The 20,156-nt window shown below is 43.9% G+C and overlaps 1 protein-coding gene across 4 annotated transcripts in view; it reads left to right on the top strand.

The window, feature by feature from the left end:
- The window catches only part of nipblb (NIPBL cohesin loading factor b), a 333,312-nt gene that overhangs the window by 29,715 nt on the left and 283,441 nt on the right, over positions 1 to 20,156 (top strand). For all 4 annotated transcript variants that reach the window (XM_055631095.1, XM_055631096.1, XM_055631094.1 and 1 more), the window contains exon 2: positions 8,373 to 8,512. In XM_055631095.1, the coding sequence (XP_055487070.1) occupies positions 8,449 to 8,512 (64 nt within the window). In that variant the 5' untranslated portion in view covers positions 8,373 to 8,448. The remainder of the gene's footprint in view (positions 1 to 8,372; positions 8,513 to 20,156) is intronic.

Raw genomic sequence — 20,156 nt, 5'->3', positions numbered from 1 at the left:
GTGTAGGAAAGAACTGCAGATGCTGGTTTAAATCAAAGGTAGACACAAAATGCTGGCAGCATCTCTGGAGAGAAGGTTTTTTTGTTGGAGTAACTCAGGAGGACAGGCAGCAGTCTGAAACTCAGCAGGACAGGCAGCAGTCTGAAGAAGGGTCTCGACCCGAAACGTCACCCATTCCTTCTCTCCAGTGATGCTGCCTGTCCCACTGAGTTACTCCAGCATTTTGTGTCTACCCTCAATTTAAGGAAGAGGTTGTTGTTTTGGCACCAGTTTACGAGGTTCTTAATCTCCTTCCTGTACTCCGTCTCATCATTATTTGTTATTTGGCCCATTATTGTGGTGTCATCTGTGAACTTGTAATTTGAGTTGGTTTGGTCTTTGGCTGCACAGGCACGAGTGTGTAAGGAGTATAGAAAGGGGCTAAGAATGCATCCTTGCAGGGCACCAATGTTGAGGATTATCGTAGAGGATGATATTTGTTCCCTATCCTCACTGATCTGTGATCTCAATGTGGTCTGTTGGTCAGGAGGTCGAGAATTCATTTGCAGAGGGGAGTGCTGACTCCCAAGTTCCACGAGATTAAAGATGAGCTTGGTTGGCATTATTGGTATTGAAAACGGAGTCTGACGTAGGTGTCTTTCTTATTTATGTGTTCCAGGAATGAATGTAGAGCCAGGGAGATGGCATCAGCCGTGGACCTGTTGTGGTAGTAGGCAATTTGCGGTGGATCAAAGTTGCTTGGTAGACTAGATTTAATGGGTACCATAAGGCCGATCTAACTTCTGCAACGTGACCCTGGGAAAAGGCACATGCAAACCTGGTGGGATGGATGTCATCGCACTGTCATCCCGGAAATTGACCTCATGAACCTACGCTGCACTCCCTCCATAGCAAGAATGTCAAATTAGGAGACCAAAACTGCACACAATACTCCAGGTGTGATCTAGCCAGGGACCTGTACAACTACAGTAGCGCCTCCTTACTCCTATACTCAAATCCTCTCACTATGAAGGCCAACATGCATGCCATTTTTGTGTTCTTCACGGCCTGCTGTACCTGAATGCCTACTTTCAGTGACTAATGTACAAGGACACCTAGGTCTCGTTGCACCTCCCCTTTTCCTAATCTGACACCATTCAAATAATAATCTGACTAATTGTTCTTGCCACCAAAGTGGATAACCTCACATTTATCCACGTTATACTGCATCTGCCCACACCCCAACCTATCCAAGTCACCCTGCAGCCTCATTCACCTGTTTCTGACTGTAAATAACCTACATTTTTCTTCACTAAACTTTTCTTCTTCATATATCTATAGAAGCTTTCATGCTCTCCCCCCTCTTAATTAACCTCTTTGTCATCCTCTGTTGAATTCTAAATTTCTCCCAGTCCTCCTCTGGTCAATTTATATGCCTCTTCCTTGGATTTAACACTACCCCTGATTTCCCTCATAGCACCTTCCCTGTTTTATATTTATTATTGATGCCAGACCGGGATAAACATTTGTTGTAATTCATCCATGTGCTCTTTAAATCTTTGCCATTGCTTATCTACCGTCAACCCTTTAAGTATAATTTGCCAGTCTAACCTAGCCAATTCCCATCTCATACCATCAAACCAAGTTGATTGGAAGGGGAACCCTAGCAGGAATGACAATGAAGCAGCAATGGCAAGACTTTCTGGGAGTAATTTTGAAGATGCAAGATTTCCATCACAAAGAAGAAGAAACATACTAAGGGGAAAATGAGGTCACCGTGACTGACAAGAGAGGTCAAAGATAGCATAAAAGCAAAAGAGAAATATAACATGACAAAAACTAGTAAGAAACTAGAGGATTGTGAAGCTTTTAAAAGCAAACAGAAGGCAGCTAAAAGGGTCACTAAGTGGGGAAAAGATCGGCAATAGTATAAAAGAGAATGCCAAAAGTTTTTACAGATATATAAAGATTAAAAGAGGCAAGAGTGGACACTGGATGGCTGGATAATGATGCTGGAAAAGTAATGGGGAACAAAGAAATGGCAGATGAACGGAATATGTATTTTGCATCAGTCTTCACTGGAAGACACCAGTATTATGCCAGAAATTCAAGACAGCCAGGGGGCAGAAGCAAGTGCAGTCCGTATTTCCAAGGACAAGGTGCTTGGGTTCCCTAGGGTTTTGAATGAGGTTGCTATATAGATTGTGGAAGGTTTGGTAGTGATCTTTCAAGAATCATTAGTCAGGAATGGTTCCAGAAGAATATCTGCTGTGCTTGTCATGTTTAATTTCCAATCTTGTTTAAAGGGAGGGGTGTACCATCCCTTAAAGTTATTGTATCTCAGGCATCCATTGGTGATATTTATTGTTTCTTTTTTGTTATTTGTTATCCGTATGATTTTTAGGCAGGACGTTTTTTTAGTGGAGATACCGATGCACCTCAGTGCTAGTCTCTCGGTAAGGTTTAATGGAATGGGGACCAAGGGAATTCCTTCCTTACTGCTAGTCGGAACATCGGTGCATACCCAACATTCGGTCCCATGTGCCCGTACGGCAAACTCATGTCTCATAGACAGATAGGTATTAGTCCATACTACTTGGACCATGGTTAGGACCGTCAGCAGAACGAGCAACTCTTGTGCCATTCTTGCGTCCAATCTTCTTGCAGTCAAAGAGATGTGTCCAAACTTTTGGACACTTTTGGTTTTCAAACTTCACTGCTGTCGGTGTAATCAGCAGCACACCTGGTATGGTCCGTTCCAGCAGGGGTCAAGTATCTTACCGTCCCAATTTCTTATAAGTACGTAGTCCCCTGGTTGGACTATTTCCCTCTGGTCACCATCAGGTAGCGGCATCTGGGACTCCCTACCTGTAGATGTAATGCTGACAGAATATGGGCGAGCCGTTGAACATAGGTAATCATTTCATCGTTTAATGCGTATAAATCTAAGGTTCCTTCTTAAGTGATGCTTGCTCCCCAGGGGGTACATAGCGTGGGGTCACCCTCATTTCAAGGAGCTTGTCCTGTTATCAATTCAAAAGTCGTTAATCCTGTCTCTAGCTGGGATTGCTCTGAATCATCAGAATACCTTAACCCATTCCTGTCCAGTCTCGGTCAAGGCTTTACTTAAACTCTTTAGTGTCCTATTCATTCCCTCCACTAATCCAAAATCTGCGGGTGGTTTGGAAATGTGAAATCAGTCTTTAACTACCGACAAGGCAGCAGTCTCCTTCATCACCTTCCCTGTGAACTTGTTCCCAGATCAGAGTCTTATCTGGAGGGACCCCCACCTACATATTATCTCTTTTTACCCCTCATAGTGAGTTCCCTCAAAACCCTTTTTGTAAGCTACGGTCTGATGTAATCAACTAACACAATACTGCATGGACCTTAATTTGTCCCTTACGCAGCACATGCTTGAAGCCTCCACACAGTTACTTCAATGTAGACAGGAACCTGACTGCTCATTTGCATTCTAAAAGACAAACACTATGATCACCGCAAAGCAAGCTTTCCCAAAATAACTCAAAACTCAAAATCAGTAATCCGTAGCTTCGCCAATATCCTTAAACCCTTTAAAATATAGATCATTATTAGGAAAAAACAATAAAAAATGATTCCCAATTGTTCCAATCCATCACCCCAAATTCACAACCTCAAATTCCTAGCATAAATGCATATCAATCACAATTTTCCCAAATCAACATTTTCTTTTTCTCTGCGATATTGACATTTCCAATCTCATCTAACACTTTAATCAGGATGCCAAATGCATCCAAATCTCTTTTTGAACTCAGCTCAAACGATTAGAATTAGGGAAAAAACCCCAACTTAAAACATCGATAAGACAAAACAAACTGCATTTTTGCATCTCTCCTCTGTTCAAGACTCAAAAGAAAACAAAGAATAAACAGTTAATTTCCATATAAATAGATAAGCATATCCAAAGAACAAAGGAAAAGAAAATAACTGTTTGGCTCCACCCCCACACAACTTCAACTTCTTAAAGAGACACTACCTCTTAATTTTTTTTTCTCTGTGACATTCACTCACAAGTTGCCACACCTCATTCAATATTGCTAAATCTAAGATATTCACACATTTTAAAACAATATTCTCACTCAAAAGCACAATTATACACAATTATAACTCAAAGAAATTATTCAAATTCTTAAAACTGATACACCCATATACTCTCATAAGCTTGCCCACCATTCCACACGTGATGTACTGAATTAACATGCAATTTTCACAAAGGAAAATGGGCATCACAATTAGGTTTAGAAATTGTATCTCCACGGTTTTCCCACCTTACGAGCATTCGTAAGGCAGTGTATATGATATAAAAGAACGGACAGAAAAACATCAGTTACACAAACTTTTCCGAAAGTGGTTAGCCAGAGGCCCGTCAAAGAGTCAATGGCCCCGCCCTCTCATTTCCAAAAATCGCGCTAAGAGGCATACCTCTGTATTAACTGCACATCACCCATGTCTTGGCAAGGCCGTTCTGTCTATCAGAATCTTTGGTTCTGTGGGTTCCAATGTGCAAAATTTGCAAGCTAGGGCATTCCCCTGGGAGACTTTGTCATGGTCACTCGTATGGGCATTGCACTGAATAATGGTCAGGTGGACTGGGAGGGCTGAGGCTTGCAGTGTGGATATAGCAGTGGCCATCAAGGCCTTTAAGTTCTGAAAGTCATCGTCTTGTTGGAATGAGAGAGTTAAAATGAAAAATAATTAACTAAGCCCAGAACAGAAAACCCTCATCTGCCAGCAGTGGGCGGGCTGGTATTATTCACAGTGGGGAGGTCCAATTCCCCATCAGTCAGGAACCTGGGCACTGTGATTGGACAGTGATTGTGATTGGTCAGACTCCCTGCCATTCAGGATCATGCCACACCCCACAACCATTGGGTCACTCACAAACTCTCCTCTCTCCCCAGCAGAGGCGCGAGCTCTGTGCCAAAAGTTATTCAAAGTTCGACGGCAAGTTTGTTTTAAAAAATACAGGCTGTTGGCTATGATTTAAAGTTCTTGAGCAGCCTCGATTCTCATGCATTTTATTTTCCTGTTCCAATCTTTTTTAATTTATCTGCTGTTTCTCTGGTCATCTGCGTTTAACTCTCTCACTGCTGGATTCAAAACGACACCATCCTCTTCTGCCTCAGCCCTTTCCCTTCTTTCTCATCTTCCTCTTCAGTCCCCGAGTCGCTATTTGTTCCCCATTTCTCTTCCCCCCCCCCCCCCCCCCTGAATTTATTCGTTTTCCCCCCCTTCCATAAACAGTGTCGCCATGCCAGACAAACGGTCCCCAGCATTATTTCGGTCTAGTGCCTTTTTCCCCCCATTTTCTTTTACCAATTGTCGCTTAATTTGCGACTCAATCAGGCCTTTTCTTTTTTCAGCCTTTTCCTGTTGTTTTATCATGCCAATTACATTCTGCTTGTAACATATCCCAATTCTTAGTTATAGCATCCTTTTTCATATTTTCTGCCTTTTTAACAGTTTCTACAATCCATGTTCCTTCGACTGGCCAAGATTCATCTCCCAAACGTTTGGTTAGCTTATAACTTAATATTCTATAGTCTTTGTTATTTTTATGATTCAAATAACACATGTTGGACGGGTGTCCCCCCGTCAATTTTATCCAGATTATTCCCCATAGCCGCGAGTCTCTTCTCAGCCCGGCTACTTTGTGAACAACAAACTTTTTTAGTTTGCGGAGCCAATTGCTGACTACTTTCCCAGTAGCGAAATCTCTTACCAAATACTTTCCTGGTAGCAGAAATATATGAATTATCGACAAACCATTTTAGTTTGCTCTTTCCAATCACTGACTACTCTTTTGGTAGCAAAATACACAATTTACGACAAACCTTTTTAGTTTGCTCCAGCCAATCGCCAGCTACTCTCTTGGTAGCAAAATACATACACAATTGGTCTTACAGTTGTCTGTATTAAGGACCTCGGCGGGGAACCAGATCGACCTCTTTCGAAGGACAACAGATATTTTCTGGAGCTTCTATGGGAGTCGGTCTCAAAGGGTCCGATTGGAGCTCAGTTTTCTCCCTGTCCCGATCCCGGTCACTTTGTAGCCACTTACACAGTCATCTGGCGATGATCCCAGTGAGGTCCTGCCAATGTTACGGTTCACTTCTTAATAAATAGACAACTCACAAAAACAATAGTTAGACCAACTCAAGCTTTACTAATTATCGGCTGGGAAGTGACGGGGATACACCAGTCAAGTAAGCAACTCAGACACTTGACTTCCCCCGTGCCACCACTTCAATGTACAAAGAGTTGTATGATGTTTTATACTGTGTGTGTGTCACTTAGTCACATTCCAAAGATGTTAGTCATGATCAGGGATACAGTCAATACACATTACCACAGGATGCATCTGAGCTTGTCTCTTGTCAATTAGTAGACACTTTTCAAAGGCATCTTATCAGTTGGTACTTTCAAGACAAGACATCTCAAAGGCATCGGTCATTGTCTCAATATACATCACTGAGACAAGTCTGATCTTGTCTCTCTCATCAATTGGTAGACACATTTCAACAGCACCGGTGATGGTCTCAATACACAGCAACCTGAGGCAAGCCCAGGCTTGTCTTTCTCTCTTATCAATCCACTGGAAAAGGCCTGCTTCAGACGAAATACAAGCTATAACCTAGTCCAGTATTCCATTATATATCATTTATATATTTAAAATCATTTAAACGTTTCAGGATGTAATGCTGAGTCTTTAAGGCACTGGTGTGGTTGCATTTGGAATATTGTTAGCAGTTTTGGATCACATATTAGCAGGAACGATGTGCTGGTTTTGGAGAGGGTACTTAGAGGTTTTATGAGAATGGTCCCAGGGATGATGAGGTTAACATATGAGGAGTGGTTTGAAGCCTTTGGACAAGTATTTGCTGGCGTTTAGAAAAATGGTGGGGGAATCATATTGAAACCTATCGGATAATGAAAGGCTGATATGTGGGGTGTCAAAGGTTATGGGTAGAAGTCAGAGGAATGGGGTTGAGAGGGAAAAATAGACCAGCCACGATTGAATTGCGAAGTAGACGATGGACTGAAGGATTTAATTCTGCTCCTGCGTCTTATGGTCTTGTATGACTGAGGAAGTCATGATGCAGCTTTATTGGACTTTGGTTAGGCTGCATTTGAAGTATTACGTGTAGTTCTAGTCCCACCATTTCAGGAAGGATGTGAAAGCTTGGTGCAAAGGAGGTTTAATAATGATGCCTGAATTAGGAGGCACAGCTACAAGGAGAGGTTGAACAGATTTGGATTGTTTTCTCTGGAATGCTGGAAGTTGTGGGCAGATCTAATAATAGTATATAAAATTACGGGAGGCATAGATAGGGTAGATAATCATAATATTTCCCCCAAGGATTGAATTATTAAGTACTAAAGCGCATAGCTTTAAGGTGAGAGGGACAAAGTTTAAAGGCAATATGTGAGTCGTTTATTTGCACAGAGCATGGTGTAGCATTGGATGGCACTGGCAGGGGTAGTGATTGAGGCAGATATGATCGTGGCATTTTATGAGCCTTTTGGATAGGCATATAGAATTGCAGGGAATTGAGGGATGTGGATTATGTGCAGACAGAAAAGAATATGTCTTGGCATCATGTTTATCACAGCCACTGTGAGCCGACGGGGCCTGTCCTTATGCTGTACTGTTATGTGCTATGTGCTATGAAAACAATTAGCAGTTTAGCAATGAGCATTGGTCATTTTCCAGATGCTATTAACTGCAGTTATCATTAGCCTTCATGATACTTTGGTTTGATTTTTGATTTGTACTTTTATTTTTAATGTGAAATTTGCTTTTTATGCAATTGCATGTGTTTTAACACAACAGTAACACAGGATTTATGGATTGATAAAGATATTTCTCGGAGTAATAACTTGGATTTCTCATGTTGTCGTTGTGGTGTTTCTTGAAATTTAACATCCCACCCATTTAACCTAAATCCATTGGCAACTGAATATAATTATTCTTTGCCATGTTTGTCAGTCATTCTACTGCTTTCTGTGATGTGCTGATTGCCATGCCATGTCATATTATCATACAAACATGAGGTTTCTCTTTCCTTTTGATTAGAAAGATCAGAAGAATAGAGGATGAGAAATGCTCGCAATGACGATAATCTTGTGGAAAAATGTATTTAATTGGATTGTGGACTGCTTTGTCACAAATTACTATAATAGATAGCTGGATAAATAACTGAATAAGGTGAATAAGGGAGGGAGGCAACACATGTTAGTATCATAATGTTTTAACATAGAGCAATATTTAAAGCAGTATTTTGTTCCATAAATTGTGTTCCTGTGTTTCCTACTTTACACCAAACTGATGGCAGGACTTTCTTTTGCAGTGTCTGGGAGATGTGAAGTAAGGTTGGCTGGGACTTAAACTGAACTGTCTGTGCATAAACAATCTACAACTTCAGGATGAATGGGGATATGCCTCATGTTCCCATTACCACACTTGCTGGGATTGCTAGCCTCACGGATTGTAAGTACTGTTCATTACTAATATTTACCATTGTGCTTAAAAATTCAAAAAGTGTAATCATGCTGTGGTCTTGCACATGGAGTATAAAGTATTGAATGCATGTTTAAAGCTGATAGTGACATCCAAAGTTTGCCTTTTTAGAGAAATGTGCAAACACAAACTTGAAAACATTTGAAATTAATTTGAATGTATAATATCACAGAATGCAGGTTATTGGAATAGATTTGTCTACTTTTAAGGTGAGAGGACAAGATTTAACACAAATCTGAGGGACAACTTTTGTACTCATAGGATGGCGGGTATATGGAACAAGCTGCCAGAGGAGGTAGTTGGGGCATTTGAAAGACACTTTAACAGGTTCATGGATAGGAAAGGTTTCAAAAGTTCACGTCATAGGAGCTGAATTAGGCCATTTGGCCCAATGAGCCTACTCTATCATTCAATCATGACTGATCTATCTTCCCCTCTCAATCCCATCCTCGTCGCTTCACCCTGTAACCTTTGAGGCCCTTACTAATCAAGAACCTATAAATCTAGTACATAACTAAAACTCTTATCTTGTGCTCTTCCGGTTTGCGTGGTTTTTCTATTTGTGCAAAAACGGTACATGATAGCGCTACGATTTTTTGCCAGGTTACTCACCGTTCTCATGTGCTGCGAGTGCAACAAGTTTTGTTCTGATTGGTGGTATATTGTAAAAGTTATCGAGGTTTAAAAATCTTAAAAACCACGCGTGCGCGGATTCCTTCAGTCAGCCCCACGCAGATTGGCCTCTTCTGCCAGTCAATGTCACGGCCGGGATGGCGACGCCCCTTCCTGCTCCACCGGTGGCGGCTTCTCCCGCCTCACTCAACTCCTGCCTCCCTTCCTCACAGTAACTTGTCTATCGTCTTACCCACGACCGGCAGGGGGGGTTCAGTGGAGGTCCCGTCTCTCTCTCCATCATCACTCACCCCTCTCCCCTGCCCGCCCTCTGGCAGTGGCGGTCCAGCCTACCCGTCCCCCCGGGTCTGTCTCCTCCGCCGTCCCTGCGGTAACTCACCCTCACGGCCTTCTCGGAGGAGATCTCCCGGGCTTGATCAGATATATCTTAGCAGACTATGGGAGGTTAGAGAGGAAATTACAGGTGCCCTGGCTTAGATTTGCAGGAGGACATAGTTGAGGCAGGTAATATCACAACGTTTGAGAAATGTTTAGACGGGTACATGGGTAGGACAGGTTTAGAGGGATATGGGGCAAACGTAGGCAGGTGGGATCAGTGTAAATGGGGGATGTTAGTCAATGTGCCTATTTTCACACTATGACTCTTCGTATGTTGTTAGACAAAAATTCTGGAGAAACTCAGTGTCTATGGAGTGCAGGCAGCATCTATGGAGTGAAGGAATAGGTGACGTTTTGCGCTGAGACCCTTCTTCAGACATTCTTCTTATGATGTTTGTCACTTTCCCTGAACCCTTTCGGCGATCAGACTGGTTTTCATGTGTTTGGTGAACTGTATAATTCTGCAGAGTTGCGAGTCAATAAGGAGCCTCTGAATTGTGGGAGGTGGGCCATCATTTTAGAACTTGCAGATACAATAGGTGCAGGAGTAGGCCATTCGGCTCTTCGAGCCATCACCGCCATTCAATGTGATCATGGCTGATCAGTACCCCGTTCCTGCCTTCTCCCCATATCCCTTGATTCCGCTATGCCTAAGAGCTCTATCTAACTCTCTTTTGAATGCATCCAGTGAATCATCCTCCACTGCCTTCTGAGGCAGAGAATTCCACAAATTCACAACTCTCGAAGTGAAAATGTTTTTCCTCATCTCAGTTCTAAATGGCCTACCCCGTATTCATAAACTGTGGCCCCTGGTTCTCCCCCAACATCGGGAATATGTTTACTGCATCTAGCATGTCCAATCCCTTAATAATTTTATATGCTTCTATAAGATCCCCTCTCACCTTTCTAAATTCCAGTGACTACAAGCCCATTCGTTCCATTCTTTCATCATATGACAGTCCTGCCATCCCGGAAATTTACCTCATGAACCTACGCTGCACTCCCTCAATAGCAAGAATGTTCTTCCTCATATTAGGAGACCAAAACTGCACATAATGCTCCAGGTGTGGTCTCACTAGGGCCCTGTACAACTGCCGAAGGACCTCTTTGCTCCTATACTCAAATCCTCTTGTTATGAAGTTCACTGCCTGCCTTCGTTGTGTGTTGCTGGTACAATTTGGATGTTGTCCATTAGAAGCAAGTGAACTCCTCACTCCAGATTGTTGATAGACTGGCCAAAGTATTGCTGTTGTAAATTTAGGGAAATACACCAGGTGCCAAACATGATATATGTGACTTACTGAACTAAAATCTGATGTGCTGATTTTACTGTAGCCAGGCAATTGGGTTTTCATGACTGACATGCAAGTGCTCAAGCCTGTGGTGATTGTAAATATATGCAAATCATTTTGCATTATTCAATGGATTAACAGGTTATGCAGACATATTCTATTGGAAGTACATTTGATGCTTGCAGCTAGAATTCTAGCATTTATATTGCATTTTTATGCTTGTGCCAAATTGTATTGATTTCATGTTCTTTGCACTGCACTTTGTATGAAATAAAGGTATGACGGTTGCATAGTAGTTAAATTACTGGACAAGTAACTGAGAGAACCAAATTCAAACCGTACATGGCAACTGTGGAATGGAACTTCATTTTAAACTTGGATTAAAGAAACGAGCTAGTAAAGACATCAAAAGTGCTCATTTAAAAAAACCCACAGATAAGCAGTAGCTCAAAAGCAGTACTCTCCAGATTATGTCCGCTGCTACTGGTGAATACAGAACATTATACAGAGGAATGTGTGGCTGCAACAATGATGAATGAGAGAAGGGTTTAAATTTGTGGAGCATTTGGATCAGTTCTTGGAAAGGTCTCATGACCTCAAAGACAGTATTTCAAAATGTAGCTCGGAAACCCCGAAGACGGGAGAGTAGGAGATTGGGATATTGCCTCCGGTGCTTTCAAGGTCGGCTACAGGAGGTGCCCCTGGGAAACAGAGGCGGTCGGGCGAGGTGAGGTATGTCTGGTCGCTGGCCTGCAGCAGCCTATAGGACCTACCTGGATAAGGGGTGCAGACCTGGACTTTGGACTTTCTTTGTAAATGGCGCCATTGTTCCTTGCAGGGAAGTTATATGGTGTTACTGGGGAGGATTTGAACTTATTTTACAGAGCTTAGGTGTACCTGAATATGGTTTAAAAATGGTAATTATATGGAATATATCAAGAAGGAAATTAGAGAATTTTGAAGGCAACAATGTGAAAATTCTGAGATTGTAGAGTATCATGAATAATGCATATGAGCTGAAAGCTTTTATGGGTGTATGGTATTTTTCCTTATTTGTGAATCATGGCTTAAGGAGTGCAAGAATGGCAGTTTCCATTTATGTGAGATTCTGATGACAACCTGCTAGCCGGACTATTCAAAAATCCAGATTATTTAGCATCACGCACACAGCTAATGTTTTCCCACTGCTGTAATAATCTTGCTGAGGCTAGGGCTTCGGGCTCACCATAGTCATATAACATGGACACAGGCCATTTGGCCGAAATTGTCCACACTGGCCATTGGGAACCCACTGGTATTAATCTGATGTCCCAGCATTTGGCAAGCAACCTTCTGTGTCTAGGTGCTCATCTGGGCACTAAAAACTTGATGTAAACAGATACACTTATAGTTATGATGAATAGAACAATAAATACAATGGTGTGCAAAAATTGAATGGTGCACGATTGTAGTACAAAATCCAAATGGTGCAAAACAATATTAAGATGCAATAACTGAACCAGCTAGAGGTAAGAGTAGGTGGCAGCGGCTCTGGGAATGTGGGTGTTAAAGAGCTGACTGGTTTAGGAGGCGGATAGAAGTCATGAGCTTCATGAGCCAGACATGAGCTTCTGTATCTTTTTTCGGAAGATAGAAGAGAGAAAAGGGGATGACCAGGCTAGTAGGAATCCGTGTGAATATTTCCCGCCTTCTAATGTAATGCCCCGTTAATATGTTCAGCGTTCCCTGCAGTTCTGGTGGTCAAAGAAGCCAGTTGCAAGTGAAGGATTTGATCCTGACCTCGGGTGCCGTCTAGGTAGAGTTTGCGCATACTCCCTGTGACCTCTAGATGCTCTGGTTTTCTCTCGTATCCCAAAATGTACAGGTTTGTAGATTAAGTAGCCCCCCAAGTGTGTCAGGAATGGATGCAAAGATGCGACAACATAGAATAGGTGATCAATGGTTTACATGGACTCGGTGGGCCAAAATGTCTCTTTGCATTCTGTAGCATTCGATCAATCAAAGTCCAAGGTCCTGAAGTTTAAGCATAACCTTATTTGGTGTGATGTTGAATGCTGAGCTGTAGTCAAGAAATAGCATCCAATCAAGGTGATCCAGGCTGCATGTAGTTCAAAGAAAGAGTTTAACACACAGCTGTTGCATTTTGGGAAGTCGAATACAGGCCTACAAAGTGAGGTCAGGCTCGGGAAAGTGTTGTATAGCAGAGGGATCTAGGAATGCAGGTAAGTTCCTTGAAAGTGGCATCACAGGTAATAAATAGGGTCATACCTACAGGTAATAAGTAGGTTTTCGGCATATTGGTCTTCATCATTCAAAGTATTGAATATAGAAGTTGGGAGCTCATATTACAGTTGTACAAGACATTGGTGAGGCCACATTTGTAGTTTTGTGTTCTGTTTTGGTCACCCTGTTATAGGAAGGATGTCATTAACTTGGAAAGGATGCAGAGAAGATGTACGACGATGTTGCCAGGACTCGAGGGCCTGAGCTATAGGGAGAGTCTTAGCAGGCTATGATTTTATTCCTTGGAATGTAGGAGGATGGGGGGTGATCTTATAGCCGTGTATAATAACATGATAGGAATAGATAAGGTAAATGCCCAGAGTCTTTTACCCAGAGTAGGGGAATCAAGAACCAGAGGACACGGGTTTAAGTTGAGGGGGGGGGGGGAAGACTTAATAGGAACCTGAGGGGCAACTGTTTTAGACAAAGGGGATAGATATATGGAGTGAGCTGCTGGAGGAAGTAGTTGAGGCAGGTACTATTGCAACATTTAAGAAATTCTTAGACAGGAACATGGTTAGGATGGGTTTAGAGAGATATGGCCCAAACGCAGGCTGGTGGGACCAGTGTCGATGGGGCATGCTGGACATGTTTCCACGCTATATCACTGCTGCTGTGTGGGTGTTATGCCCCTTTTAGGCAGCTACAGGTGACTAATCTGTCGCCACATGGTCGCCAGGGTGTCGCCTGTATAGTCGTGAGTAGTCTCCTCAGTTGCCCCAAGAATCGTAGCATTTTTCTGGTCTCACCGGGAGGTTTTGAAATGTTTAAAACTTTTGGCGATAGTCAGCGACAATTGGCTTGACACTAATGAGTGTAGCTTGACTTCTCCTGACTTAGGTGCTGTCGTAGGTTGTTGCCAGGATGTCGCAGGTTGTCACCAGGAAGACGTATGTTGTCGCCGAAGCTGACTTTGAATTCCATTGCTGACTATGTCAACCGGAAACAGGCACCGGCGACTGAATTGTCTTACCTTGTTGTAGGTGTGATCGTAGGTGAACGTCCTGATGGGTCGCCAGTTGTCAGTGGCTTGCCGTAACTGGACGTTGACTAGTTGATAGGTTGTTGTAGACGTTATCGTAGAGATTGACGTATTGGGGTACAGTTGGAGGTTTTTCCGCCACCTGCTACGATTATGACAGTCGTCGAAAAAATCGCCTAAGTGGGATAGGCCCATTACAAGGCAACAGGTTCAAAGATCTGACTACTTAAGGGAACTCAAGGAAGACGTGCACAAATGTGGCCATTTTCAGTCTTTCAAAGGTCTTTATTATGGTCAATGTTGGCTCACGTAAGTTGCTCATCCTCTAGTTTATCTGCCAGTATGGGAGAAACTTTCCTGCAGCTTACTTCATCTATACTGTTCATAATTCTGTATACTTCAACCACCAGAGAGAACAGGCCGAGACTCTTCAATCTGTCCTCATAACTGAAACACTCCATCCCAGGTAACATCTTGGTGAATTTCCTCTCACCATCTCCAGTGCTATTACATGTTCCCTGTAGTCAGCTGACCACAATGGTATGCAAAATTCTATTGGAGTTCTGAACAATGGTTTATAAAGTTGAAGCATATGGAGCATTACCTAGACACAAGGAACTGCAGATGCTGGTTTACAAAAAATGGCAATGGCCAGTGTTGGAGTAACATCAGCGCCTCTACTTCCTGAGAAGATTACGGAGAGTCGGTATGTCAAGGAGGACTCTCTCTAACTTCTACAGGTGCACAGTAGAGAGCATGCTGACCGGTTGCATCGTGGCTTGGTTCAGACACTTGAGCGCCCTGGAGCGGAAAAGATTACAAAAAGTAGTAAACACTGCCCAGTCCATCATCGGCTATGACCTACCTTCCATCGAGGGGATCTATCACAGTCACTGCCTCAAAAAGGCTGGCAGCATCATCAAGGACCCACACCATCCTGGCCATACACTCATCTCCCTGCTACCTTCAGGTAGAAGGTACAGGATCCTGAAGACTGCAACGACCAGGTTCAGGTATAGCTACTTCCCCACAGCCATCAGGCTATTAAACTCGGCTCGGACAAAACTCATTAATAGCCCATAATCTGTTTATTTGCACTTTTATCAGTTTATTTATTCATGTGCCTATATACACAATGGTATATGGACACACTGATCTGTTCTGTATTCGTGCCTACTATGTTCTGGTGTGCTAAAGCAAAGCAAGAATTTCATTGTCCTCTCAGGGACGCATGACAATAAACTCTCTTGAACTCAGCGGCCCAGTCAAAATTTCTGGAGAACACTGATGTGATGTTTCAAGTTGGGACCAATCAGTCTGAAAAAGGGTCCCAACTCAGAACATCACCTATCCATGTACTTCACAGATGCTGCCTGACCCGCTGAGTTACTCCAGCACTTTGTGTCATTTTGTGGACCAGAACCACCCTGCTCCATTATTCAACGCTCCAACTGATCGGTTGCAGCATCCCGTACACCTCTTGTCTCCTGCGTTGCCATCTTAGATGACCTGCCTGCCAAAGTCCCTCTGTTCCTTGATGTTTGCTCAGACCTCGATTTATGTCGTAGCCTCATTAGTGCTTCCAAAATGCATCACCAGATTCATCCCTAATTGCCCTAAAATGGTTACTGGGACCCAGGGCTTCTGTGCTTCTTTCAGCCAACCATGGTTCAATGGAAAATGTATTGCAATACTGTAAAGAGTTGAGTCGTGCACATGCCAAGGTACAACACATATTTATTAAAGTACACTTACAGCATTGATCTGCAAGGTGTTACAGTAACTAGCAGCCACTCGGACTAAATTACGTAAGCAAACTCCTGGTAATATAAACCGCATAGTAGGTGGAGCTACTACTAACAAGCACTACAATTGGTTAGTAGGATGTATCCAGTCTACATCTTTCCTTGTAAAAACAAAATAAAGCATAGATATGTGTATACATGGTGGCTAAACAATGCAGTAGCTGAAACGCTCATAACGCATATGGGAATTATAAATGGTTACACAAAATCACCGTATCTAAGGGGGGTGGCCTGCTGGCCCGTCTGGTGCATGTGCGGTACGAATCAGTTTCTCCTCCTTTCACGAGTGAAGTGACTGGGGAAAGGACAGGGGACGGCACTGTAAACCCTGGTGGAGGTGGTGAAACAGGTGAGCTGGGTGCTGAGCACCGCGGGAGGACACAGTCTCTGGCTGTGAAGCAGGTGGCGTGGTAGTGGGAGGGTATACAAAACGAGCAATCTCTGGATACGGAATCGCAGGATGTGGGTCCTTCACAGGAAGGAGATGTTGACGGTTGCGTCTGTAAATGGCCTCATCCGCGCTTACCAGGTAAGAGCGCGGTTCTTTAGCAGGGTTGTGGATGTGACCCAGACGGCCATAGCCCTTGTTGGTCTGGAGACGAACAACCTTCCCACTGGAGAGAGGTTTAAGTGGCTTACTTGACTTGTCAAAAAAACGTTTTTGTGCATTGCGCTTCAATTGCAGTCGTTTCTGGGCCACGGGAGAACGGACCTGTGGCTGCAAAAGCTGCTGGGGTACAGGCAGGGCAGTGTGGGTTTGACGAGACATCAGACGTTGGGCTGGAGATGTGTTCCCTGGCAATGTTCCTTAAATTGAGCAGGTCCAGGTAGACGTCAGATTTTGCAAGATAGGAACGCTGGACTGTGGAAACTCAGGGCTGCTGGTGATATGTCGAAAGTCCCATAGTTGAGCAAAGTTTCTGAAAAGCCGGCTGATGAACTGACTGCCATTGTCGGATAGAAGACGTGCAGGGGAACCATGCACGGAGAAATGGCGTTGCAACTTCTGGATAACTGCTTCAGGTGTGATCGTTTGGAGTAGGTCAATGTCAAACCAGCCCGAATATGAGTCGACGAGAACAAATAGTGTTTCCCATGCCATTTGAATATGTCGGTGGCTACTGTGGACCACAGTAAGGGCTGCTTCTGCTGGTGTGGCGTCAGGCTTTTGCAGATGGCGCAGACTTCAGTTTTGTCACGTATATACTTGATCATGCCAGGCCAGTAAAACATGCCCTGTGCCCGTTGTAAGGTGGCCCCTGTGGAGGGCATCGTAGTACTTGTCCCGGAGAATGGCTGGGCCAACTGCTTTGTGACCCTTGACTATAATCCCGTCCTGTATCACCAGCTAACCAGGAAGTATGGGTGGATCGCGAGCAGGGTGCTGTTGTTTATCCGGCCAGCCACGCTGGATGACTGCAGACAGCAATTGTAGAGTCGTCAGCAGCCGTGTGCTCTACCAGGCTGCTTAGGCAATCAGTGGGAACATACAATATCTTAATTACTGAGAACTGGTCCTGTTCAGAGGGCTGCTCGCTGGTTTTGTGTGGGTTTGGGTTAGCTGACACATTTGATAGCGTGTCAGCTATGTGCATGTCCTTGCCTTTTTTGTAGACAATGTTGAAATCAAAATGCTGCAGCTGCATCATCATCCGTTTCAGGTGAGCCGGTGCGGTGTGAATGGGTTTGTTCAAGATAGTGACCAGCGGCTGGTGGTCTGTTTCTATAGTCACAGACTTCCCAAAAATAAAGGATTTGAATGCAGGCGAAAACCACTGAGAGCAATTCTTTCTCAATTTGGGCGTAACGTTGTTCCGTGTCGGTGTCGGTCAGTGTGCGGTAGGCATATGAAACATGCTTGCAGTTACCATCGGTAGTGGTCTGTAGGCAAGTAGCGCCAAGCCCGTACTAGGGCGCATCACATGTGAGTGTTACTGGTAACTCCAAAGTGAAGTAGGTTAGGGTGGGTGTGCTGGCCAGATGCAACTTGAGGATATCAAAAGCTCTTTGGTGCTGTGGATATCAGGACTATTCAGTGTCTTTGTGTGTCAGTTCCCACAGGGGGGCAGATATATCGCTGAGGTTGGGAATAAATATCCCCAGGTAGTTGACCATTCCAACGAACTTTTGCAAAAGTGTAACGTCAGTAGGAACCAACATTTCATTGATAGCAACAGTTTTTGATGGCTGGTTTGAGACCATCATTTGTAAAAACAGCGGATGCAATAAATGAGGTTGAAGGAGGTGCAGGCGAACCTCTGCCGCACCTGGAAAGACTGCTTGGGTCCTTGAATGGAGTCAAGGGGGGAGGTAAAGTGACCAGTGTAGCATTTCCTGCGGTTACAAAGAAAAGTGCCCAGGTTCGGGTGGGAAAGGCCAAATTGACCAGGGAGTTACGAAGGGAGCCGTCTCTGCAGAAAGCCAGGTGCGGCACTTCACCTGCACTTCCTCCAACCTCATGTATTGCATCCGCTTCTCTAGATGTCAGCAGTTCTACATCGGTGAGACCAAGCGTAGGCTTGGCGATAGCTTTGCTGAACACCTACGCTCAGTTCGCAATAACCAACCTGATCTCCCGGCTCCACCTCTTCCTTTCTTCTTCCCGCCCCTCCCACACATCAGTCTGAAGAATTTGCCTATTTCCTTCGCTCCATAGATGTTGCCTCGCCCGCTGAGTTTCTCCAGCTTTTTTGTCTGCCTTGATTTTTCAGCATCTGCAGTTCCTTCTTAAACACTTTAAGTTGAGAGAGTATCTGCTGAGTTGGGCCCCCGGCGAGAAAGAGTTGATGGACAGCACGGCCAAAGTAGACTAGGCCCAGATCGTGGCATGCATCGATACCAAGCAGAATTTTGGAATTCCCCATGACGATATAAAACTTAAGGGTTAACGACTGTGAGTCTATGATGCAGTTTAAATCGGTTTCTCCAAGCGGGTGTAGAACATCACCCCAGTGGGCCAGTAGCGTGGCCGAAGCCTTTTCAACATGCTCAGCATTACATTTTTTTTTTTAACTCAGAAGAGGAAATGACATTACACTTCGCACCCGTATCAATCTTAGCGATCACAGGCTTGTTATTCACAAGCATGGTTACCTCAAGGTCAAGCTGCTCGTTAGAGGAAGGGAAGAGGGAGTGAATGGCTGAACTGTTATCTTCTCTTTCAGACAGGGAAGCGGGGGATGGCTCCTCCAGCTCTTGGCTTTCGTTATCAGCAAGCTTATGTTTTAACAGGTGCAAGTTCGTCCTTGGGACGGATTGAGTCGCACGGGAACGGCAACATTTTGCAAAGTGGTTGAATTTCTTACAGAAATTGCAAATATTACCATAAGCAACACAGAACTCCTGACCCAGAGCATGAGAATTGTTAAAATTAGGACATCGAGCAGCAGAACTTTGCTGCTGTCAAGGAGGGGAAGGCTGTGGATGCTTGTTACGACAGGAGGTATGTGTAAGGTTGATACTATACTGGGAGCACTGCCCATAGGTCACAGACTTGGTGTGAGAAGCTGTTATCTCAGCGATTCGACAGGCGTGTTCGGCTTGATTTAGAGTCAGTTCTGTGTTACAAAGTAATTCGTCTCTCACCTTGTCACTGAGCCTACCTCCAACGAGTTTGTCGCTGATCAGTTCATGGCATAGATTTTCAAAATGATCGCGCGCAACCATGTGTTTTGAATCGCTGATAAAGCACTCTATTGGCTCACCAACTTGTTGCATACGAGCAAAAAACTTGGTGCGTTCGATTATGGAGTTCGAAGGGAGGTCACACAACTGTCTAAACTTTGCAAGCAGGACAGCAGGGTCATCAATCGTTTCTGCAGGCAATTGGATCAGACCGTTGGGGTCTAAAACAGCAGGCGCAAGGGTAAAACGGTCTGCACGTTTCATTGCCTCGGGGCCAGCCAGGTTTAGTAGTACGGAAGCACGTACATCTGGAGGATTGTTGCGATGAACAATACGAATGTAGTGTGTGTAATCGCGCTCGAAAAGACGCCAGCGTTCAGCAATGTCAGAGTTGAAGATCAGAGGACTACGACGGCGAGACGAGTTTTTCATGATGGAGATAACAGGCACATAAAACAAATGTAAAAAATAAAACCCCGATAAACTTGAACGGAGTAGGTAAGAAATCACTTCTTGACACCATGTAATGAGTCGAGTCGTGCACACATCAAGGTAAAGCACATATTTATTACAGTACACTTATAGCATTGGTCTGCAAGGTATTACAGTAATAGCCC

This window comes from Leucoraja erinacea, unplaced genomic scaffold (genome assembly GCF_028641065.1).
Source record: "Leucoraja erinacea ecotype New England unplaced genomic scaffold, Leri_hhj_1 Leri_64S, whole genome shotgun sequence".
NCBI classification, from domain to species: Eukaryota; Metazoa; Chordata; class Chondrichthyes; order Rajiformes; family Rajidae; genus Leucoraja; species Leucoraja erinaceus.
The sequence above is the reverse complement of the archived record's forward strand: the minus strand, read 5'-3'. Positions and strand labels throughout refer to the sequence as shown.